This window comes from Nycticebus coucang, chromosome 9 (assembly GCF_027406575.1).
Source record: "Nycticebus coucang isolate mNycCou1 chromosome 9, mNycCou1.pri, whole genome shotgun sequence".
NCBI lineage: Eukaryota > Metazoa > Chordata > Mammalia > Primates > Lorisidae > Nycticebus > Nycticebus coucang.
The window spans coordinates 111,767,191-111,792,454 of NC_069788.1; the positions used below are offsets into that span (position 1 = coordinate 111,767,191).

At 39.5% G+C, this 25,264-nt stretch overlaps 1 protein-coding gene across 2 annotated transcripts in view; it reads right to left on the minus strand.

The window, feature by feature from the left end:
* Positions 1–22,077, minus strand: part of DNAL1 (dynein axonemal light chain 1) — a 39,471-nt gene extending 17,394 nt beyond the window's left edge. The window contains exons 1-5 of one of the 2 annotated variants that reach the window (XM_053601435.1): positions 22,002–22,077; positions 16,834–16,872; positions 14,075–14,184; positions 9,205–9,260; positions 7,766–7,821 (exon numbers count right to left, since the gene is read on the minus strand). In XM_053601435.1, coding sequence (XP_053457410.1) covers positions 7,766–7,821; positions 9,205–9,260; positions 14,075–14,184; positions 16,834–16,872; positions 22,002–22,004 — 264 coding nt within the window. In that variant the 5' untranslated portion in view covers positions 22,005–22,077. The other variant, XM_053601436.1, reaches the window with a different exon arrangement.
* Positions 22,078–25,264: the final 3,187 nt, after the last annotated feature.

The window sequence follows — 25,264 nt, forward strand, 5'->3', positions numbered from 1 at the left end:
CCTAAATGCACTGAAATTTGGTCTTGGCTAAACAACTACATCCAAATGGCTAAAAGCTAAACAAAAGTAAATATTTCAAATGAACGAACAAAATATCAGAGATAGCTTCAAAAGCTGTCTCATCTACCTAAAGGAAATTCTATCCTATCTTATTCTCTCCTACCATATCTAAAACAAATTGTTAAAAATTTTTAGTAAACATTTTTTTGGAAAATTGGGGAATTGATCAATTTGCCAGCGATGGAAAATTGAGAGTTTTTGTCTACATATTGTTGTACCCGTTGTGGCCTGTAAAGAAGACTCAGACCCCATTTCAGGTATAAATCAGATGGTGATCTATTACACCTGCGCAGAGGACCGCTGCTCCAAAAAGCAGGCGGCCCTGAAGTGAGGAGCAGGCTGATTTTTATACCCTTTTTGTGCTGCGTGGCAAGCAAGCAAGCAATTACAGAAGCAGAACGTGGTGGTTACAGTGTCGTGGTTGGCTCAGGGGGTTACAGTGTGGCGGTTGGCACAGGGATAGCTCAGGAAACTCACTTAGTAGCTTGGGAAACTCAGCTTGGGTAAGTTTCCATTGTTTGGTTATGGCTAGGGGGTTTCTGGGAACTTCCTTGTTCTGAAACCTGTTCTCAGAATTAACCCAAGGTGGGGACAGGCAAGGGACTAAGGCTGAGACAGACTCAGGTCAGCTATGTACGTTTGTGTATTCATTTTTTTTTTTTGTAGAGACAGAGTCTCACTTTATGGCCCTCGGTAGAGTGCCGTGGCCTCACACAGCTCACAGCAACCTCCAACTCCTGAGCTTTAGCGATTCTCTTGCCTCAGCCTCCCGAGTAGCCGGGACTACAGGCACCTGCCACAATGCCCGGCTATTTTTTGGTTGCAGTTTGGCTGGGGCCGGGTTTGAACCCGCCACCCTCGGTATATGGGGCCGGCGCCCTACCGACTGAGCCACAGGCGCCGCCCTGTGTATTCATTTTTAACAAAAAAGTTTTAATTTAAAAAAGTAAAAAAGAAAATAAACAATTTTTAAATAGAAAAAAGCTTATAGAATAAGGATATAAGAAAATATTTTTGAGCGGAGCCTGTGGCTCAGTGGATAGGGGCACCAGAGCCATATACTGAGGGTGGTGGGTTTGAACCTGGCCCCGGACAAACTGCAACAAAAAATAGCCAGGCATTGTAGCAGATACCTATAGTCCCAGCTACTCGGGAGGCTGAGGCAAGAGAATCACCTAAGCACAGGAATTGGAGGTTGCTGTGAGCTATGACACGAAAGCACTCTACCGAGAGCAATAAAGTGAGACTCTGTCTCAAAAAAAAAAAAACAAAAGAAAATATTTTTGTACAGCTGTAATGTGTTTGTGTTTCAAGCTGAGTGTTATTCCAAAAAAAGTAAAAAACTTAAAAAAATTAAGTTTATTAAGTAAAAAGTTATAGTTAAGGTTAATTTATTATTGAAGAAAAAATTTTAATAAATTTAGTGTAGCCTAAGTATCCAGTGTTTATAAAGTCTCCAGTAGTATACAGTACTGTCCTAGACCTTCACATTCACTCGCTTACTCACTGACTCACCCAGAGCAACTTCCAGCCCTACAAGTTCCATTTATGGTCAATATCCTATATGGGGTGGGGTGGTACAATTTTTACCTTCTATCCCATATTTTTACTGTACCTTTTCTTTGTTTAGATATGTTTAGATACACAAATACTTACCATTGTGTTCCAATTGATCTACAGTATTCAGTACAGTAATATGCTGAACAGGTCTGTAGCCTAAGAGCAAGAGGCTATTCCATATAGTCTAGTGTATATAGTACGCCATGTTCCTATGACAAAATCACCTAATGCTGTACTTCTAAGAATGGTATCCATGTGGTTAAGCAATAAATAATGATATTTTGAAATAGCTAGAAGGGAGGATTTTGAAAGTTTCACCACAAAGAAATAATAAATGTTTGAGATAATAGATATGCTAATTATCTTGATTTGATCATTACACAATTATATAGTATATATGTACCCAAAATATCACATCGTGCCATAAATATGTACAATTATTATGTGTCAATTAAAAAAATTACTCAGCAATACATCTTTGTTGAAGAAATGTACAAGGCCTTATACGAATTAAAACCATAAAATTCTACTAAAGGATGTAAAAATCTGAATGTATCTTTCTATGTATCTTTATAGAATGTATCTTTCTATAATGTTCATTATTATAAACATACAAATGCCCTCCAAATCAATCGATAAATTTAAATGCAATCCAAGACTTCCAATAGGAATGTATTTTCATGAACTTGACAAAATAATTCTTAAGTTTCTCCAAAGAGTAAATACCCAAGGAAAGCTGGGACTCATCTTAACAAATATTAACATATATTTAAAGCCAGAGAAAATTATTAAAGCAGTATGATATCGAAGCTGGAACATATAGAAAGAAAAACAAACAGAAAGAAAATATCCAGGAACCTACTAGTGTGGTAGATTGGAATATATCAGGTGACATTTTCAAACAGTGATAAAAAGAGACTTTTCAATAAATAGCTAAGAGAGCTATTTATAGTATAATAAGCTTTTATTATTCTAATAATAAGCTTTTTATTTAGAGAATAAAAATAAGGTTTCATGCTTGCTTCATGACACACAGAAAAATAACCTCTAGACAAATTAAAATTAAAAAATTTTGGCTGCGCGCCTGTGGCTCAAGTGGCTTAAGGTGCTAGCCACATACACCTGAGCTGGCGGGTTCAAATCCAGCCCGGGCCCACCAAACAACGACAGCTGCAACCAAAAAAATAGCCGGGTGTTGTGGTGGGCGCCTGTAATCCCAGCTATTTGGGAGGCAGAGGCAGGAGAATCGCTTGACCCCAGGAGTGGAGGTTGCTGTGAGCTGTGATGCCAGGGCACTCTACCCAGGGTGACAGCTCTGTCTCAAAAATAAATAAATAAATGAACAAATATATGTAACTTCAAAAATTTATATTAAAAAAGAAAATGTAAGTAGCCAGGACCTTCTAAATAAAATACTAACCACAAAAGCCATATAATTTGACTAATAAAAAATTTTAAACTCAAGGCTAGGTGCAGTGGCTCACACCTGTAATCCTAGCACTCTGGGAGGCCAAGGAAGACTGCTTGAGCTCACGAGTTCAAGACCAGCCTGAGCAAAAAGTGAGACCCCCATCTCTACTAAAAGCAGAAAAAACTGAGGCAAGAGGATAGCCTGGGCCCAAGAGGTTGCTGCGAGCTATGATGCCACAGCACTCTACCCAGGGTGACTGAGTGAGACTCTGTCTCAAAAAAAAAAAAAAAAAAAAAATTAAACTCGATCAGTGCCATGGCCAAACCTATGATCCTAGCACTTTGGGAAGTCAAGAAGGCAGGATCACTTGAGGGCTAGCCTTGGCAACACAGTGAGACCTCATCTGTACAAAAAGAAAAAACTAGCAAGGTGTAGTGTTATGCATCTATAGTCCCAGGTACTTGGAAGGTTGAGCTGAGAAGATCTCTTGAGCCCAGGAGTTAAAGGTTACACTGAGTTACAATTGCCCCACTATAATCCAGCCTGGGTGACAAAGAGACCTTGATTCTAAAAAAAAAAGAAAAAAAAATTTAAATCCACATGACAAACATGAATACAATGAAGAGGCAAGCAACAAACTAAGAGAAAATATACCTGATAGTTTTGAAAACTACATTAAATTGTAGTATGGAATCTGTAATCAGATTATCTATATTTGACTACTGTGGCTTAAGTTCTTCCTTCCTCCTCTTCTCTGCCTCTCCCTCCTTCCTTCCCTCTTCCCTCCATCAGCTTCTCATCTTTTTGTTGTTTATCTATTCATCTCTCAATAGATCCTTGGGTTGCTTCCACCTTTTGGCTACTGTAAATAATGCAGCTATGGACATACAAATATTGTTTGTTTGTACTTTTTGTGTGTGGGGGGAAATGATTACTTTTTTTTTTTTTTTGTAGAGACAGAGTCTCACTTTATGGCCCTCGGTAGAGTGCCGTGGCCTCACATGGCTCACAGCAACCTCCAACTCCTGGGCTTAAGCGATTCTCTTGCCTCAGCCTCCCAAGTAGCTGGGACTACAGGCGCCCGCCACAACGCCCAGCTAGTTTTTGGTTGCAGTTTGGCTGGGGCCAGGTTTGAACCCACCACCCTCGGTATATGGGGCCGGCGCCCTACCGACTGAGCCACAGGCGCCGCCCGGAAATGATTACTTTTTTAAATGGAAAGGATAATATTAACAAGATTAAAAAAAAAACAAAAAACAGTACAAGCAAATATAAAAAGAAAAATCTTTTTCTCGCTCCATCTCCCTAGCTCCCTTCCCTGTTATAGAGGTAACAGCTATATTCTATTCATGAAATATATAATCAGAAATACTCTATTCATGTATATACATATAAATTCCACTTTGCTTTTTTCCCCCACTTAACAATCAATGTGTCTTGCAAATTATTCCACTTCAGCACATACAAGTAAGTTCTACCTCTCTGTTTTACATTGATGCAAAGTATTTATTTAGCTAACCCACTACTGATAAAAACATTGTTAAAATCTTTGTATAAATTATGTTGCAATGAACATACTTGCTCCACCATCTTTGTCCATGTATGTGAGTATGAAAAACTCATAGATATAGAATAGTTGAGACAACGTAAATACATATTGAAGTTTGTAACAGTTTGACAAACTGCCTGTCTCAGCAATAGTGTTTAGGAATATCTTGTCACTATTCTTGAGCAGGTTCTGAGCCTCAGTTTCTTTACCTTAAAACTGGTAATCTCTAGCCACTGGCCTTTCTCTCCCATGACCGTGCCAAATTCATTCCCATCTGAAAACGTTTGTACTTGCTGGTCCCTCTGTCTTAAGAACTCTATTACAATAGATTTCCACTAATCTGGCTCCTTTTTTAACCTTTACATCTCAGCTCAGATGTCACCTCCTCAAAGATAATCCAACCATTCTATATCTAAAGCAGCCCTTTAGGCAGTAACTCTCGCCATTCATAATTTTATTTTTTCTTTTTACTCATAACTATCTGAGTTGTTTGTTCTTTTTCTCTCTCTCTCTGGTCCTACTGACCATGCCAGTTTTGTTAATTAACATCTACAGTAGTGCTTGATACATAAAGTATGCACTTTATAAATATTTGAGTGACTCAATATGTTTTATTACTGATTATACAACTATTAAGATTTTTTTTTTTTTGCAGTTTGGCTGGGGCTGGGTTTGAACCCACCACCTCTGGCATATGGGGCTGGTGCTCTACTCCTTTGAGCCACAGGCACCACTATTAAGATTTTTAATTCTAAAATATATACTCATTGCAAAAAACAAATCAAGTAATTTATAAGTATATGAAACACACCATGAAAATTTTTCTTCTCCTACCTAACCCCTCAGCTCCATGAGGTAACAAAAATTTTGTGTTTGTTTTGTATACTTAAAAAAAATTGTACACATATGAATAAATAGATAGCTCTGTGTGCATATACATGTTATGTTGTTTGCACTCATAGTATGCAAGGTATTTTTTTCCCCTGTAATTTACATTTTCCTTTTTTTTTTCTATTTTTCTTTTTCTTTTTTTTTTTTTTTTTAGAGACAGAGTCTCACTTTATGGCCGTTGGTAGAGTGCCGTGGCATCACACAGCTCACAGCAACCTCCAGCTCCTGGGCTTAAGCGATTCTCTTGCCTCAGCCTCCCGAGTAGCTGGGACTACAGGTGCCCGCCATAGCACCTGGCTATTTTTTTGTTGCAGTTTGGCCGGGGCTGGGTTTGAACCCGCCACCCTCGGCATATGGGGCCGGCGCCCTACTCACTGAGCCACAGGCACCACCCTTTTTATTTTTTTGAGACAGAGTCTCACTATGTTGCCCTCGGTAGAGTGCCATGGCGTCATGGCTCACAGCAACCTCACACTCTTGGGCTTAAGCCATTCTCTTAGCCTCCCAAGTAGCTGGGACTACAGGCACCTGCCACAAGGCCTGGCTATTTTTTTGTTGTTGTCATTGCTGTTTGGCAGGCCCAGGCCGGGTTTGAACCCGCCAGCTCCCGTGTATGTGGCCCTCGCCCTAACTGCTGAGCTCAACAATATATCAGGAATATCCTTCTAGGTCAAAACATGCAGCTTTAATACACTTTTTTTTTTTTTTTGCAGTGTTTGGCCGAGGCTGGGTTTGAACCTGCCAACTCTGGTATATGGGGCCGGCGCCCTACTCCTTTGAGCCACAGGCGCCACCCCTTTAATACACTTTTAAAAACTAAGTCACATATTCTGATCAAAAACCTCCAACAGCTTTGCAAATCACTTGGAAAAATTATCTAAAATCTTACCATGCTCTATAAGGCTCTATATGGCCTGGTTCCTGGCTCCCCCTCCAACACTGAGGACAATACTCCTTCACTCAATTCTTTTTGCTCTTATTCAAGGACATCAAGCAGCTCCAGGTTTAGGACATTTTCACTTACTATCCCCTCAGTCTAGAACACTTGTTCCTTGGTCAGCCCTATGGTCCCCGTCACTCTATATTCTCTTACCATGCTTCATATTTCCTCATTGCATTCATCACCATCCAATGTATTATACAATGATGTTTTAGTACATCTCCTCCACTATAATGTAAGTTCTGTGATAGCAAGGACTTTCAAAAATATTTTTTTTGTACCTCTAGTGCCCAGGAAAGTACCTGGCTTAAAAGAAACACTCAAGAAGGTGGCCCCTGTGGCTCAATGGGTAGGGCACCGGTCCATATACCGAGGGTGACGGGTTCAAACCCGACCCCAGCCAGCTAAAACAGCAGTGGCAGCTGCAACAAAAACAGCCGAGCGTTGTGGTGGGCACCTGTAGTCCCAGGTACTCGGGAGGCTAAGGCAAGAGAATCGCCCTAGCCCAAGAGCTGGAGGTTGCTGTGAGCTGTGATGTCACAGCACTCTACTGAGGACAATAAGGTGAGACTCTGCCCGCCCCCCCCAAAAAGAAACACTCAAGAAATATGTTGAATTAATGATATTGAAAACAGAGTCTTATATAGTAAGTGAAAAAGGAGATCAAAACAATATGTATAGTATGATTTCATTATTTGCATACCATTGGAGAATAGAAAGAAAGGGGAAAAAGGTACAAATCAAAATGTTAGCTGTGTTTAACCTGTCACTGGTTTATAATTACTTTTTTTTTTTTGAGACAGTCTCATTTTTTTGCCCTGGGTTGAGTGCCATGGCATCATCAAAGCTCACAGCAACCTCATACTCTTGGGCTCAAGTGATTCTCTTGAGATTCTCTTGAGGCAAGAGTGGCTCAGCCTCACAAGTAGCTGGGACTATAGGCGCCCACCACAATGCCCAGCTATTTTTAGAGACAGGGTCTCGCTCTTGCTCAGACTGGTCTCGAACTTTTGAGTTCAAGCGATCCACCCATCTTGGCCTCCCAGAGTGCTGGGATTACAGGCGTGAGCCACCACGTCCAGCCGCTTTATAGTTTCTTTTAATAGATGTTTTTCTATTTTGTAAAGTTTCTGCAATAGACAAACATATACTTTTTAATTTCTTTTTTTTTTTTTTGTGGTTTTTTGGCCAGGGCTGGGTTTGAACCCGCCACCTCCGGCATATGGGACCGGCGCCCTACTCCTTGAGCCACAGGCGCCGCCCCATACTTTTTAATTTCTTATTAATGTGAGACACACATTTTTAATACTAAGAAAAAAATGTGTACTTTCTTAAATAATAAATAACAACCTACCAGTCCATTTAAATTCTTTATGTTGTTTCTTCCTAAAGACAATATCCTCAAGTTTTCTGTAGTGGAAAGAAAACATTTTTTTTTTTGTTTATAAGAATCATATTACAAAATTGTGGTAAATATAGAGCCCTGAATACAATTTCTATAATAAATATCCTGATACAATGAGTAAGAAAAGCTGTGTTAATAAAAATGGGTAGTCAAGTAGGAAATAACATTGATTTATCTAAGGTAAACACTGCAACCATAATTTCACATCACACTAACATTAAGTTAAAAAGAAGGTTAGCTATTGGTGGTACCCATAGCTCATGGGGGTGCCAGCCACATACACTCAGGCTGGCAGGTTCGAACCTGGCCCGGGCCAGCTAAACAACAACAGTTGCAACAACAACAACAAAATAGCCGGGCATTGTGGCGGGCACCTGTAGTCCCAGCTACTTGGGAGGCTGAGGCAAGAGAATCGCTTAAGCCCAAGAGTTGGAGGCTGCTGTGAGCTATGATGCCACGGCACTCTACCAAGGGCAACATAGTGAGACTCTGTCTCAAAAAGAAAAAAAAAAAAGAAAAGGTTAGCTATTTAAAATGCATGGTCTTCAATTTTCAATTACTGGTTAGTAAAATATTACAGGGATAAAATAAAAGCAAAGAAGATTTTAACTTTAAGTTTGGGAGCGTATTCATTTCAAATCTCTTATAAGGGGCCCAGGTGCAGTGGCTCACACCTATAATCCTAGCACTCTGGGAGGCTGAGGTGGGTGGGTTGCTTGAGCTCAGGAGTTTGAAACCAGCCTGAGGTAGAGCAAGACCCTGTCTCTAAAAATAGCCAGGTGTTGCGGCAGGTAACTGTAGTGCCAGTTCCTTGGGAGGCTGAGGAAAGAGGATTGCTTGAGCCCAAGAGCTTGAGATTGCTGTGAGCTATGATACCACAGCACTCTATCCAGGGCAACAAAGTGAGATTCTGTCCCTGCTTCCAAAAAATCTCTTATGAAAACTCGGACTAGAAAATAGAAACATATATTTACATATAGTCTCCCTTACTCCACTAGGGATTAGTGAAGTAAAATACATTTAGTATTAAAAACATCTTTTGGCTGGATGCAGTGACTCATGCCTGTAGTGCAAGCACTCTGGGAGGCCGAGGCAGGTGGATTGCGTAAGCTCACGAGTTCGAGACCAGCCTGAGCAAAAGCACAGCCCCATCTCTACTAAAATAGAAAAAATGAGGCAAGAGGATTGCTTGAGCCCAAGAGTTTGAGGTTGTTGTGAGCTATGATGCCAGAGCACTCTACCATGGGACGACAAAGTGAGACTCTGTCTCAAAAAAAAAAAGACAAAAAAAAACCTTAAAAAACAGGTATCAGCATCCAGTGTCTCTGGAATGTTTATTCTAATAAATAGAAAAATCCAAGAATCAGCTGTTACTGTGGATCACTTACTTAAGCCATTCAGGTTGGCAATTTTTTCAATGCAGTTTGTAGACAGGGAAAGCTTCCTTTAAGAAAACAAAGAAAAATTTGAATTAATATGAAAAACTTAAATGGTATATCAGAAATTATTCCTCAATAATAGTACCCATGGAAGATAAGATTTAAATCATATTTCTTTTTTACATTATATCCTTTTTTCACTAACCCATGGCATTTATTCCTTCATTTTGAAGTATTTTACTTTTCTGATTACAAAAGTTAATTATTGTAGAAAATGAATGTAGAAAAGTAAAGAAATTCCCCTTTGAGGGAAATCTGGTGTTATCTATTAAATTTTTTCCCAGGTTCAGTGGCTCACATTGTAACCTCAGCTACTTATGAGGCAAAGGTAGGAGAGAATCACTTGAGCTTGTGTGATATAGTAAGACTCTGTCTTAGAAAAAGAAAATTTTTTAATGCATGTATTTTTTTGACCCAGTAATTCACTTTTAGGAATATAACCTACTGAAATACTAATACAAATGCCAAAAAATATATGAACTAGATTATTTGTTGTATTAATATGATTATAATAGCAAAAAAAAAAACCTGAAAGAAATCTATAAACACCTGTCAACTAAGTAATAGAAAATGAAATACTAAACTTCCACTAAAACAAATAAGATTGGGCTATAGATACTGACTTGGACAGATGTCCATAATTTAATAGTTAATTTTAAAAACAATCTAGCAGGCTCAGCATCTGTAGCATAGGGGTTACGGCTAGAGGGCTTGAATGTGGCCCCGAGCAACTAAACAACAATGACAACTACAACAACAACAAAATAGCTGGGTGTGTGATGAGCGCCTGTAGTTCTAGATACTTGGAAGGCTGAGGCAAGAGAATTGCTTAAGCTCAAGAGTTTGAGGTTGCTGTGAGCTGCGATGCCATGGCACTCTACCAAAAGAGACATAGCAAGACTGTCTCAATAAATAAACAAATTAATTAAAAAATAAATACAATCTAGCAGAACAATACATTTTATATGATCCTTTGTGTAAAAAAAGAAAAACAGAACCACATATATGCATTTGTGAAGATACATTTTTTTCATGTGTTAAATTATTCACAAAGGTATACTGAAAAAAGTCCTATGTAATTTTTTTTGTTTTTGTTTTTGAGAGAGACTCATTTTGATGCCAGTGGTAGAGTGCCATACTGTCATAGCTCACAGCAACCTCTTGGGCTCAAGCAATTCTCTGCCTTAGCTTTCCGAGTAGTTGGAACTACAGGTACCCACTACAATGCCTGGCTATTTTTAGAGACGGGGTCTGGGTCTCGATTTCGCTCAGGCGGGTCTCGAACTCCTGAGCTCAAGCAATCTACCCTTCTTGGCCTCCCAGAGTGCTAGGATTACAGGCGTGAGCCAACGAGCCTGGTCCAGTCCTGTGTAATCTTAACTGTCTTAAACATACCCCCCAGAGATATGTCTGGTAATTTGTATATATTTTTCTAGGTTTTTTCTATACTTACTTTAATTACATAAAAACATATTTTTAAAAGGAACAGAATTACATATCTCTTTATTTTATTTTAAGAAATGGGGTCATGCTATGTTGCCTAGGCTGGACTCTAACTGGGAGTCCAGCTGGAACTGTAGGCACATAAGACACTTACCTGGTTTTAGTATATTTTTTGCATAAAATTTACTAAGATATTAAACTTTTTTTTTTTTTTTGTAGAGACAGAGTCTCACTGTACCGCCCTCGGGTAGAGTGCCGTGGCATCACACGGCTCACAGCAACCTCTAACTCTTGGGCTTATGCGATTCTCTTGCCTCAGCCTCCCGAGCAGCTGGGACTACAGGCACCTGCCACAATGCCCGGCTATTTTTTTGTTGCAGTTTGGGCGGGGCTGGGTTTAAACCCACCACCCTCGGCATATGGGGCCGGCGCCCTACTCACTGAGCCACAGGCGCCGCCGATACTAAACATTTTTAACAAGAAAAGAAGATTAAGAATGTATAGTTTAGTTGAGTATGGTGGTGTACACCTGCAATCCCAGCTATTCAAGAGACTGAGGTAGGATTCTTTGAGCCCAGGAATTTGAGTCCAGCCTGGGCAATAGAGCAAGACCCTATACCAAAAGCCAAGCAAAAAATATATATAATCCACATATAAAATAAAATTGTATTGAACATTTAATGTGGGCCCAACATTCTTCTAAATACTTTACATATATTAATTATTTTTTTTAGAGACAGAGTCTCACCTCTGTTGCCCTGGGATTGAGTGCTGAGACGTCATAGCTCACACACAACCTCAAACTTGGGCTCAAGCAACCCTGCCGCCTCAGCCTCCCAAGTAGCTGGGACTACAGGTGCCCACCACAACACCTGGCTAGCTTTTTTATTTTTAGTAGATATTGGGGGGGTGTGGTGTCTCGCTTTGCTCAGGCTGGTTTCCAACTCCTGAGCTCAGACAATCCACCTGCCTCACCTCCCAGATGCTAGATTATAAGCATGAGCCACCTTGCCTGGCCTATATTAACTATCTTAATCATCACAACTTATCTTCTGAGATAAGTATTATTATTATCCACATTTTACAAATGAAATTGAGGTACAAAAATGTTAAGTAATTTTCCCAATATTATACAGCCACAAATTGGTAGGGCTAAAATTAAAACCCAGGTACGTTTTACTCTCTAGAGCATGTGTCTTACCCTTTATGATTAGACTTAAAGGAATTATCCACTTTTTCTACTCAAACAGCAAAAGAAATTATTGTATAGTGTAAATTACCAGTCAAATCTATATATTTTCTAGTCATCCCTCACTCCTGAGAACTATCAGTGAAAATGTAGTACCTTTAAATCTAGGAATATTGTCTGGGAAAGAATTCTTTAATTTTTGTTTAGGCACTCTGCCCAAACAGAATGTCAGCAAAAATATGAACAGGTGGACTTGAAGTGGTTTTCAAGGTGCTTTAGTATGGGGTACAAAACTTTCTCAAATTTGTTTGCCTTTGACATGGCTTTATGATAAATAGATTATTTGACCACTTTGAAATTGCTCCTGAAGCCAAAAATCACATCTTATGGTAAATTTTTATGTGACATACTATACCTCTCATCACAAAGAATAAATTGTATACAACAATTAACTATGTTTACTTTTCCCTTTAATCTCAAAGACAGATACTAGACTAATGCACATGTTCACAAATAAATGTCTAAGAGTCATTCAAGTTGCTTACTATAAATACACATTCCTACAAATTTCATCATTAGATACTCTGTTTTTACAAATTTGGGGTAGGGCTGACCTCCTGCATAAAGTACAGTTGGTCAAGGGTAACACTTACACAAACAGGGTAAAGAAGTCAGAAAGATTTCCAGTGATTCTATAGCATTCCACAGCCCTGACAAGAGACAACTGTAGCCTAAAAACGTGGTTACAAGGCATTGTAATTGCCTCAAATTAGCCACAGATCCTGCTAAAACATGTGTAAAGCATTAAGAAAAGAAATTAAGAGAAATTAACACTTATAGGTCTGATATCCAAAGTCATCGGAAATTTATAAGGATTACAAAATACATGTAATTTGATTCCAATTACAATTTTTTTAAATGATAAAGCTCTACAAAAATAAAAACACTGGTTCTTCTAAGATGTTGCAATTTTGGTTGATGTTAATTCTTTTGCTTTGGGCTTTTTGTATTTTCTAGGTATTTTACAATGTACTTTTTTTTTTTTGGAGACAGAACCTCACGCTGTTGCCCTGGGTAGAGAGTGCTATGGCATCACAGCTCACAGCAACCTCCAACTCCTGGGCTCAATGATTCTCCTGCCTCTGCCTCCCAAGTAATTTGGACTACAGGTGCCCGCCACAACGTCCGGCTATTTTTTGGTTGCAGCTATCATTGCTGTTTGGTGGACCCATGCTGGATTCGAACCCTCCAGCTCAGGTGTATGTGGCTGGCACCTTAGCCGCTTGAGCCACAGGCGCTAAGCCTACAATGTACTTTTTGAACGTTTTTTTTTTTAAAGGGGTATCTCTCAAGCATCTAATAAGTAAGCACTGTACTGACTTTGGTGGATAATCTTATAAGAGAAAGCAGGTAGATTTCCTACAGAAAAACAATGTATTGTGTTATTTAGCGTCTCCCAAAAGACTAGGAAATTTTCTATTTTAAAAAACATTATAAAAACTGTACTGAAGACTCGGTGCCCGTAGCACAGTAGTTACAGAGCCAACCATACACACCAAAGCTGGGTGTTTGAACCCTGGCCCAGGCCAGCTAAACAACAACAACTGCAACAAAAAATAGCTGGGTGTTTTGGTGGGCACCTGTGGTCCCAGCTACGTGGGAGGCTGAGGCAAGAGAATTGCTTAAGTCCAAGTGTTTGAGGTTGCTGTGAGCTGTGATTTCACAGCACTCTACCAAGGGCAACTTAGCAAGACTCTTTCTCAAAAAAAAAAAAAAAGCAAAAAAACAAAACTGTACTGAAAAAGTATTGTACTGTTCAGTATCACTGTATTAATAATTCTGTAAATTAATCTCTTATAGTTGGCCTTGCCAAAGGGAAAATTACAGTAAACAAACAAAAATAAATAAAAATCACAGAAAAGAAACATATTTCTCTAGTTTGAGTGTTGAAGAAAAGAAAAGAAAACCTAACAGAAATACTAGAAAGATGAAGAAAGAGAACTACCAAGTGCAGCAGCATAAGCCTTTAGTCCCAGCTACTTGCAAGACTGAGGCAGGAGGATCACTTGAGTGAGTTGGAGTCTAGCCTAGGCAACACAGCGAGACGCCCATCTCTTAAAAAAAATAAAAAGGAAGGAAGGGAAGAGGAAGGGAGGAAGGTAGAAAGTAAAAGAAAAGAGAACTTACTCGCAATTAGCAAGCATGGACAATGATGCATCCATCTTCTCTATAGGGGGAATCTGGGCATAAAGCTTTATCTCTTTGGCATCAGATGGTTTCTGACCAGTTTTCTCTTCCTATGAGAAAAATTAATTTGGAAGAAAATGATTGATCTATGATTGTAATGTGGAACAAAAAGAGGCCAGAATTTCCCCAGGCTTTTCAATGTTTATTTCAAAATAACTATTAGAATTTAACAAACCATTTAATAATTCTTTACCAGTTATTGGAAACATTTATGATCACCAGGCTTCTATGTGACTGAATGAGATAACTGATAGGTCCCTACCAAATGGAAATGAGGAGAAAAGAAAATAACTTTATTTTGTAATTAAAATCCTTGAAGCGTTTATCAAATAACAAAAACAAAGCACAACAACAAAAAAATAATTTTTTTTTTTTTTTTTTGAGACAGAGTCTTAAGCTGTCAGCCTGGGTAGAGTGCTGTAGCATCACAGCTCACAGCAACCTCAAACTCTTTGGCTTAAGCGATTCTCTTGCCTCAGCCTCCCAAGTAGCTGGGACCACAGGTGCCCGCCACAATGCCTGGCTATTTTTTGGTTGTAGTTGTCATTGTTGTTTGGTGGGCCTGGGCTGGATTCAAACCTGCCAGCTCTGGTGTATGCGGCTGGTGCTCTAGCCACTTGAGCTACGGGTGCTGAGCCAACAACAAAAACATTTTCCTGGGAAAAATTCCTTGTCCCTAAACAACTTTTAGTACTAAGTACACAATTTAAAATTCAATTATCAGTGTATGTTGCCTAAAAATAGTGTCAAAGCACCTCATACTTAGAGTTAGTTTTGTCTCTCCCAACAAAACTGGAAGTTCAGGAACAATTTCCTTTGCTTTCTTCTATTTTCCATAGAAAATTCTGTGTGTAAGACACACAAAAAAATCTCCTTTGAAAAACTTAAAACTACCACACAACAGTAACAGAAAATACACAATCAACTGTAAAAAGAGATTTAACACATCCACTCAGTACTTATTTTTTGTGTCATCCATTTGTAGGTTAGGGGAAAGGAAACTGATACCTAGAAGATCCTCTATAAATGTTCAGTTAATCAATGAAAGAGTGAAATTGACATCATCAAATAATCCTAAAGACAAAATGTATGGCCACAATGTAATCTAGAAATAGACTCTACAAACCAAAACAAAAACCCAACCACTTGTTATTATGACTAAAATAAAGTCCTAAATCTAATTGAAGGAAAGTCAAATCTACGTAATACTGAGTCCACGCTATACTCTTTTTTCTTTAACAGACTTTTCTCTTTTTTTAATTTATTTTTTATTATTTTTTATTAAATCATAACTTTGTACATTGATGGATTTATAGGGTTCAGGGTACTGCTTCGATACACAATGTAAAATGCTTATATTAAACTAAATAACACATCCATCACAATTATACTTTTCATTAAACATTTAACCAAATAGAAATAAATTTTTAAAATGTAATTAAACAAGAAATTTATAAGCACCAAAACAAGAATTCAAATATTTCACTAATCTATCTGTTTTCCTCTATTTTGCCCAGACTCAAAGGCTTCTAGAAGTCTTTTTATTCAAAGCCACTAACAAAAGCAAAAACTAAATTATTATGCAAAAGACTAATGATAAATAGACAAATAAGTTAAAGGACCCCAAAATTAAGGATTCATTTCTGTGCTCTATAGAAATTCTGCCTATAATGTTGAATTACAACTGTTCAAACTTTATAAAATGGCATTCAGGCTCAGCACCCGTAGCACAGTGGTTATGGCGCCAGCCACGTACACTGAGGCTGGTGGGTTAAACCCAGCCCGGGCCAGCTAAAAAATTAGCTGCAACAAAAAAGCTGGGTGTTGTGGCAGGTACCTGTAGTCCCAGCTACTTGGGAGGCTGAGGCAAGAGAATTGCTTAAGCCCAAGAGTTGGAGGTTACTGTGAGCTGTGATGCTACGGCACACTACTGAGGGTGACACAGTGAGACTCTGTCTCCAAAAAAAAAAAAAAAAGGCATTCAAATTATTTGCAATTTATATTTTCATGATTTCTATAATGTAGTTTTCTTTCTGACATTACTATACACTTTATTATTTTAATTCCATTTTTTTTTCTGTTGGCTATGCATGATTTACATTTGTCCCACATTGGCTGCCTCTGTTCTAACCTTCAAGATGCTAAAACCACCAGCTGCCCTAAAGCTTAAATTCCATTCTATTACCTAAAATTGGCATGTTGTTTAAATGATAAAGTTGAAAAATAAAATATAACACAGAGATTCCAGCAATTTTACAGTAACAGATAAATCAGCCTTTCCATATTTAAATGTTCCAATGGTCAGATTTTTTAATTGAAATTTTTATTAAGATATTTGAAGATCTATGTAGTTATAAAAAACAATACAGAGTGATAGCTTATGCAGTTTTCCCAATTTCCCCAAATGGTAACATTCTGTAAAACTATAGTACAGTATCACAATGAGGGTATTGCTACTGATACAATCCACCAATTTTAATTTTATTTTCCTAAATTTACTTGTACTCATTTGTATGTATGAATGTGTATTAAATTCTATACAATTTTATCACCTGTGTAGGTTCATGTATCCACCATCAGAATCAAGGAAGCTTAATAGTTCTGGCAAGAATTCCTTGTATTGAATGATCAGATTTAAGTAACTATCCAAAAATTTTCCTTGTATTATTTCTAAAAGAAGGGAAAATTCATGTACTCACCCATCTGGCTAGGGCTTCTTTGATTGTTGTTGCTTTTGCCTTAAGAAAAGAAAAAACAAGCCTGTCTGTATTGGCATGGTTTATTGATTCAATTTTCATGCAATAATTACTAACCTTGGTTTCTACCATTAAAAGGATTGATTTCTTTGCGTATTTATATACAAAGAGGGTGTTGTAATTTCCTGACATGAGAATGACTTATTTAAATATCTCTCAAAGAATATGAGAAAATCATTATATAGTGGAGTGGTTCTCAACCTTCCTAATGCCGTGACGTATTTTCATTGTTACAAAGGGGTCACGACCCACAGGTTGAGAACCTCTGATATAATGCTTCATCCACACTTGGTTTACAAAAAATACATAGCTTTCAACCCCTGATATTAAAATATATCTTACTTCATTGATTCTAAGATCCAAATCTTTTTCACTTTTTTTTTTTTTTTTGCAGTTTTTGGCCAGGGCTGAACCCTCCACCTCCAGCATATGGGACCGGTGCTCTACTCCTTTGAGCCACAGGCACTGCCCTCTTTTTCACATTTTAACACTGAAATTTGGATGCATCTTATAATCGGGAACAATTTACAATTGCTGTGGCCAAACGGCAGTGGTAAAGTCTTAGAAAAACATTAACCATTTTATTTCATATACACATATTCCACTTTGTTTATAAAGGATGACTGACATAAGAATTGATATGTCTAAATATATTTAAAAGAACTCTATCAATAAGTACAAAATAACAATTCTAAATGATAAGAAAGTGTTTGTAGTCTAGGTACAGTGGCTCACGCCTGTAATCCTAGCACTCTGGGAAGCCAAGGCAAGAAGATTGCTTGAGCTAAGGAGTTTGAGACCAGCCTAAGCAAAAGCAAGACCCCCATGTCTAAAAAGTACCCAGGTGTTGTGGTAGGTGCCTGTAGTCCCAGCTCCTTGGGAGGCTGAGGCAAGAGGATCACTTGAGCTCAAGAGTTTGAGGTTGCTGTGAGCTATGATGCCACAGAACTTTAACCAGGGTGACAAAATGAGACTCTGTCTCAAAAAAAAAAAAAAAAGAATTTCATATTAATAGAAGGACTTCACCCAGCAAATGCAAACAGTGTAACCTGACTCATTGTACCCTCAATGATTCCCCAACAATAAAAAAAAAAGAAAAAGATTTCAAAAGCATTAAGAATGCCCACTATGATTGCTACTGCTTAACATGGTACAGAAAGTCTTTATCAATACTATGATAAAAAGAAATACAAATTGGAATGATTAAAAGGAAAAAATAAAATCGCCACTATGTGCAGATGATCATCTACCCTGCTTCCCCGAAAATAAGACATCCTCCGAAAATAAGACCTACTTACAGGAAAGATAAGACGTCCCCTGAAAATAAGACCTAGCGCGTCTTTGGGAGCACACCTTAAAATAAGACACTTTCTTATTTTCAGGGAAACAGGGTATATAGAAAACCTAGTAGAATAAACTGACAAAATGTTAGAGCAAATGAAGTTCAGCAAGTAAAGAACACCACTGACAAAGTCAGCAGTAAAATCGGAAGATATTTTCAATGTAAAACCAACATAGGACTAATATCTAGAATATACAAGGAACTTCTAAAGTTCCAAAACAAAAAGAAAAGTGGAAAAGTTGGCAAAAATATAAACAGATAATTCACAGAAACTGAAACCCAGATGACTAATAAGACTATCAAGAGGTGTTTGAATTCACTGAAAATCAGAAAACTGCAAAGAAAACAACGGGATGCTAAATACATCCTCAGAAAGTCGGAGAGCAAAAAAAAAAAAAAGAAAAGAAAGAAAGTCAGAGAGCATATAGAGAAATGGGAACTCTCATGCATTGCTGGAGAAAGCTAACATTGGGTGAGCCATTCTGGAAAGCAGTCTTATAACGCCTAGGGAAATTAAGTATGCATAGACCCTATGAAAGAGCATTACTATTCCTGGGTGTGTTTCCCAGAGGGATCCATAAAAGGGCACATTTTTGCCACAACATTGTTTGTGGAGGCCCAGTTGGAAGCAATCTAGCTGTCTACTGTGGCAATATAAATTGGTATAAGGTCACTGGTTCCCCTATAGATAGTAGGAGTCAAAAATTCAAGTGCCTAAAGGACCAAGAGGACATCATTAATGGGTAAAGCTGGTTAGGTAAGCATAGAGCCCACATAAAGAGGATTATCTTTACTCAGTTCCAGACAATTGTTAAGGGTGAGAGTAGGGGAAAAGAGTTACCCTAATGCCATACTTCTTCAAATATAAAAATTTCTTTAATTGTAAGTAACACCCTTACTGTATATGCCATTGAGAAAGAAAAGATGCTGCCAAATATATGACACTATATTCTGGTAATACTAACATGTAAAAACCAATATGTCTAATGGTAAAACATGGTATTTCTGATTTTTCAAAGATGCCAAAATCTGGGTTTTAATGTGAAATATCATTTTTAAGACATTGGAAGCTAATATTTTAAAAACTGAAATACCATCTGGGCCTATATTTCTGGAGGGTCCTAGGTCTAGCAGTGTGCAGACTCAGCTAATGCATGTAATTAAAAGTCATGCAGTGCATGATGACATTTCAGTCATATTCTATATTTGTATAATACCATATTTATACTGTACCTTTTCTATTTTTAGAAAAATAAACAGTATTGCACTCCAAGTGCATGCAGTATTCAGTACAGTAACAGGCTGTATAGGTTTGTAGCCTAGGAACCATGTAGCCCAGGTGTGTAGTAAGCTCTACCATCTGGGTTTGTGTAAGTACCGTTTATAATGTTTGCAGGACAAAACTGCCTAATTATGAATTTCTCAGAACATTATCCCCATTAAGTGATGCACCACTGCAGTGGTTCTGATTCTCTATTTGAAATTTTTCAATAATACCTATGGCTCGAACTTTCATAATTACTTGGGGCCGAATATTTCTTTGCCTGAATATAAACCTAGGTTCCAGAACTTTTAGCTTTCCTAGACAGTGGTTTTCAGCTAACTGCCCTTGGAATAAAGTAAGGAGAGCAAGGGGGGAAACTACTTTTAAAAGAATGGTATTTAATCTTGTGGTTGAGGGTGGGCATGACTTCCTCATCATTTCAATCTCCTGGGCTCAATTTCTGCTCACTTGTATGGCATTTGAATGACAAAAAGAACACAATTAATTTATTTTTTCTGAGATGGGGTCTTGCTGTATTGCCTGGGCTAGAGTGCAATGGCTGTGTCATAGCTCACTGCAACCTCAAATGCCTGGGCTCAAGCAGCCTTCCTGTCTCAGCCTCTGCAGTAGCCGAGAGCACAGGTGTGCACCACCACGCCTAGCTGACTTTGTAGAGTTAGGGTCTCACTACCACCCACTTAGAGCAATGAAAATATTGCTGAAGTTGGAACAATAGTACTTACTTTAATCAACTTGTGAATCGTATTTTTCTAAGGTTTCGGAAATGTAAGACCTGCTTGTGGTATGTTGAGCATTTTTAAAAAGATATTAACAAAATGTAATTGGAAATAGACAATAATTAGAGAAATTGGCTGTGGATGGAAAATTTCCATAATTGTCTTTTAATCTTTGCAAAACTCTAGAAACATTTGTTTTTATCATAAAACTAGAATAAATTACAAAAATAGTAAAAAAAACACAATTATACTTATTTTTCACAAACATCTGCATCTGGTAGGACAATCATATACCTTGCTAAATAGCTTTGGCTTGGTCTGTAACCCTTTTTAAACTACTAGTTGGAACTACCAGGTATGTAAGCAAGGGAGTTCACACTTTAAGTAGCTGAAGAGCATCACTAGGTAAAATCGTTACTTCATAAAGAACTGATTGGATTGGTGGATTTCAAACCTAAGGAGGCAGCAGCATTTCTCAAAGTGTAGTGGGACATCCCCAAATTTTGGAATCACTTGAGGTGTGTTGCACATTCCTGAACTCCCCAATCATATTTAAACTTCATTATCTACATTTGGACAAGTCCACACTTTTTCTTTTTTTGGTTATTGGCCGGGGCTAGGTTTGAACCCACCACCTCCGGCATATGGGACCCGCGCCCTACTCCTTGAGCCACAGGCGCCGCCCCCAGTCCACACTTTTTCATACTGAAATTTGAAAAAGAAATCCCTAATACAGAGGGTGCTGAAAAAATGTATACACATTTTAAGAAAGGAAAAAATTGTATTAAAACTGTAATACCCGTGGATTGCTTGAGCTGAGGAGTTGGACACCAGCTGAGCAAGAGCCAGACATTGTCTCTTAAAAAAAAAAAATAAAAAAGCCAGGGGTTGTGGTGGATGCCTGTAATCCAAGCTACTGGGGAGGCTGAGGCAAGAGAATCACTTAAGCACAAGAGTTTGAGGTTGCTGTGAACTTTGACGTCATGGTACTTGGCACTCTGCCGAGCGAGACAAAGTGAGACTCTGTCTCAAAATAAATAAATAAATAAATAAATAAATAAATAAATAAATAAATAAATAAATAAATAAAATAAAATAAAATTGTAATACTCAAGTCGCGTTTGACTTCTGCAGTTACAAAAGACACTCAAACGTGACCTGTATTCATCTTTTGTCATCGGCATATATTGAGTATTACAATTTTCATCCAATTTTTATCCTTTCTTAAAATGTGTATACTTTTTTGGCACCCTCTGTATACCCATCAGAGTGGTTTTACAGTGTTACCTAATAACTGCACTTACAGTCATTCAGAGAACCACCTGGGTGCATCACAGTTTATGAATGCTGCTGCAATAGGTGTTACACAGACCCCTCTGGTCACCAGCCCCTCCCTTCATCTCACCAGGAAGAAACTTAAATTACTTCTGTGTAAAGAGACATCTTTATCTCACTCGCCTGCCCATCACCATTTCCACTCCAATCCGCTCTTTTCAGAGAATTTCCTGCTCTTTGCCCTCGCTCTTCTTGTGTCAGAGTCCCTCCACCTTAACCCAACCTCCAATCCACCTCAGGCCGCCCTCACCCCATACCACCCCCTGCCAGGACTTCTTTTTTCGCCTGAGGCCTCTGACTCCACGGAGCTAGAGTCCGCTACCTGCTGCTTTTTGCTTTTCGAGGACACCCCCGACCCTCAGCACGCCATGGTCACCCTTTTCCACTCCCAATCTCTTCTCGGCATTGGCTACGAGGCCCGAAGGGTACTCACCATTCCGGCGGTTGCTACTGTCACTGCTCTGGTTGCTAGGGCCCGCCGGGGTCAGTGCGCGTGCGCACTCCTCGGCGCTCTCCGCGGATGCCGTCCCCGGCAGCGGTCCTTTCTCTCCGCCCTCAGGGTGGCGCGAGCGGGGCATTGTGGGACAGCGGCCCCGACACCGAGGTCCTCCCGCCGGGCTGCTGCTAGCAATCGGGCGTCTACCTGCGTCTCGAGAGTTCCAGGGTTTAACTAAGCACGGAAGGGTCAAGGAGTGTGCTTTTTCTTGCCTAAAGTAATTGTAGCTGGTCTGCAGTGACATACCAGCTTAGAGTTTAAAACTTAAGTATTTCCTCATAACAGCTGCCCCCCTCTTAAAGAAGGTCGTAATTCCTTTCCCGGCCCGGCGCCGTTGCTCATGCCTATAATCTCGGCGCATTGGGAGGCCGAGGCAGAAGGACCGAGAAGCCGTCTCCGCTGAAAATGGAAAAATTAGCCGGATGTTGTGGCGGGCGCCTATTGTCCCAGCTACTCGGCAGGCTGAGGAAGGAGGAGCGCTTGAGCCCAAGAGTTTGAAGTTGCTGTGAGCTCATCTAATGCCACAGCACTCTAGCCTGGGTGACAGAGTGAGACTCTGTCTCAAAAAAACAAAGCAAATAAATAAATTCCTTTCCCCGACAGACTGCCTTTCAGGTCCTTTTCCAGATGCAGAGAATAAAGCGCTTGTTGTAATTAACCTCCCTATCCGACCAAGGATGCTCAAATTGTAAACTCCACCGAATTCTCTTTTCTCTCTCTCCCCCTCTCCGAGTCTCATTCTATTGCCCACGCTAGAGTGCCATTGCCACAGCCTAAGCTCACAGCAACCTCATACTCTTGGGTTCAAGCGATCGTTTTGCTTCAGCCTCCCGAGTAGCTGGGACTACAGGTATGTGCCACTAGCCTGCTAGTTTTTCTCTTTTCTTTTTTAATTAATTAATTAATTAATTTTTGTGTGTGTGTGACAGAGTCTCACTATGTCGCCCTCAGTAGAGTGCTTTGCCATCACAGCTCACGGCAACCTCAAACTCTTGGGATTAAGTGATTCTCTTGCCTCAGCCTCCCAAGTAGCTCAGACTACAGGCGCCCACCACAACACCCGGCTATTTTTTGGTTGTAGTTATTGTTTTAGCAGGCCCAGGCTGGGCTGGAACCTGCCAGCCCCGGTATATGTGGCCAGCACCCTAACCACTGAGCGACAGCGCCGAGCCAGCTAGTTTTTCTCTTTTTAGTAGAGATGGACACTCTCACTCTTGCTCAGGCCGGTCTGGAACGCCAGAGCTCAGGCAATCCACCTGCCTGGGCCTCCTAGAGTGCTGAGATTACAATTGTGAGCCACCGCGCCCCTCCTCCACAGAATTTCTTGTTTCTTTACCTCTAACCCCCCAGGAAGCCAAGGAAGTGGCCGAGTGCTCAATTGAACATTTAAAATATCACAGAATGTTCATTTTCTGTAACCAAGCTTTTTTTCTCCCTCCTACTAAATTATCTAATCATTGAAAAAAAGAAAAAAAGATTCATACAGCGATTAGGGATATGGAGAAATAAGGATGCACAAATACACTGCTGTTTATAATTGATACAGCCTTTCTAGAGAGCTGCAGGCATTATGTATTAAAAGCTTCAAAAACTTTGGACCCAGCAGTTCTACTTCTACTACTTTATCCTGAAGTAATAATCACTTATTCTTCAGAGAGATGTATGTTTGAAGCTTTAATAATGTTAATTAGGGATTAAATCTGCAGGTGGCAGGTATAGGCCAGGAGGGCGGTTCCTGGGGTGAAGAAGCTCGGGACCAATCAGGGGAAGGGACTGCAGGAAACCATAGTTAAGGAAAAATCAGGAATCTGAGGTTTTGAGGTTTACACACCTTGTTCTGTAAGAACGCCTGTCAATCATTTGGTAATATCCCATACCTCGTGTAAGCCTACCTCCGAACCAAGACAATAAAGGAAACCACCTCAGAGTCCTCAACGTCTTTCTACACTCCTGGAGACTGACCTGTTCCTTTTCCTGGAATGTATTCTCAACTTTGTATAGCTCCCTTTTTGTAATAAAAATTGTTTGTGTGTGTGCCACACAACTGCACTTAGCAGCTAGAGTGCCAGCCACATACACTGGAGCTGAGGTTCCAACCCAGCCCGGGCCTGCCAAACAATGATGGCAACTGCAACAAAAAATAGCTGAATGTTGTGGTGGGCACCTGTAGTCCCAGCTACTTGGGAGGCTGAGCAAGAAAATTGCTTAAGCCCAAGAGTTTGAGGTTGCTGTGAGCTGTGATGTCATGGCACTCTACCGAGGGCTCACGTAGTGAGACTGTCTCAAAAAAAAAAAAATTGTTCATGTGGAATTGCTTCCTGTTTGTGGTCTCTGTGACCTACTGGTCCTGCTTATGATACTTCCAAGTGAGGAGCCAAAGAACCAGAACAACAGTCTGCCAACAGGGTGGACCTAACAATAAAAAGGAGAAAACAAACCCAAATGTCGCAAAAGAGAATTGGTCAGTAGTATTGAATATCCCAACAATGAAATAATACACTTCTGACACAGGAAAATGACTCCCAAAGCTGGAAGCCATTTAAGTCCAAGTGGGTCCTTAGCTTTGCACAAGGAAGCATTCAGGTGCAAGCCAATAGTATAAAGTGAAAGTGAGATTTATTCAAAGGCTATAAAAGTCTATTCCACAGACAAAGCAGAGGCTAGCTCTCCCTGCAGAAGAGAATGGGAACCCATAATTCCTGTTCTCCCTCTATTTAAGCAAGGGCTTAATTATAGTCTAAACAAGGGGAGGAATATTCATGAGCAGGATTGATGTTTTCCTTGAATTAAGGTGATACCATCACCTCCTTTTGACCAAATATGGTCAAACAGGAAGTGTTGCGGTGTCAAGTGTGATGGGAATGGAGGTTTCCTTAGAAACTTTTATGGTAATGAAATGTGTAATGAATCTGTATGGTCAAGAGGTGGTCAATTTCTCCATCATCTTGGTTCTAACTGGTTGAACTTGCCCTGCCTCCATTCTGTTTTGATTAGGGTAGCTTCAAACTTTGTTTTGAGACTTCCTGACAGGGTAAAGCTATGGTAATTAATGCCCAAAGCAATGCCTGCTGCAATGTCCAAAGCAGTGCCCAAAGCAGTACCTGCCAGTTCCCTGTCTCAGTTCTACTGAAAATATTGCTAAAGTGAGACACAGAGGCTCATCCCTGTAATCCTAGCACTCTGGGAAGCTGAGGCAGGAA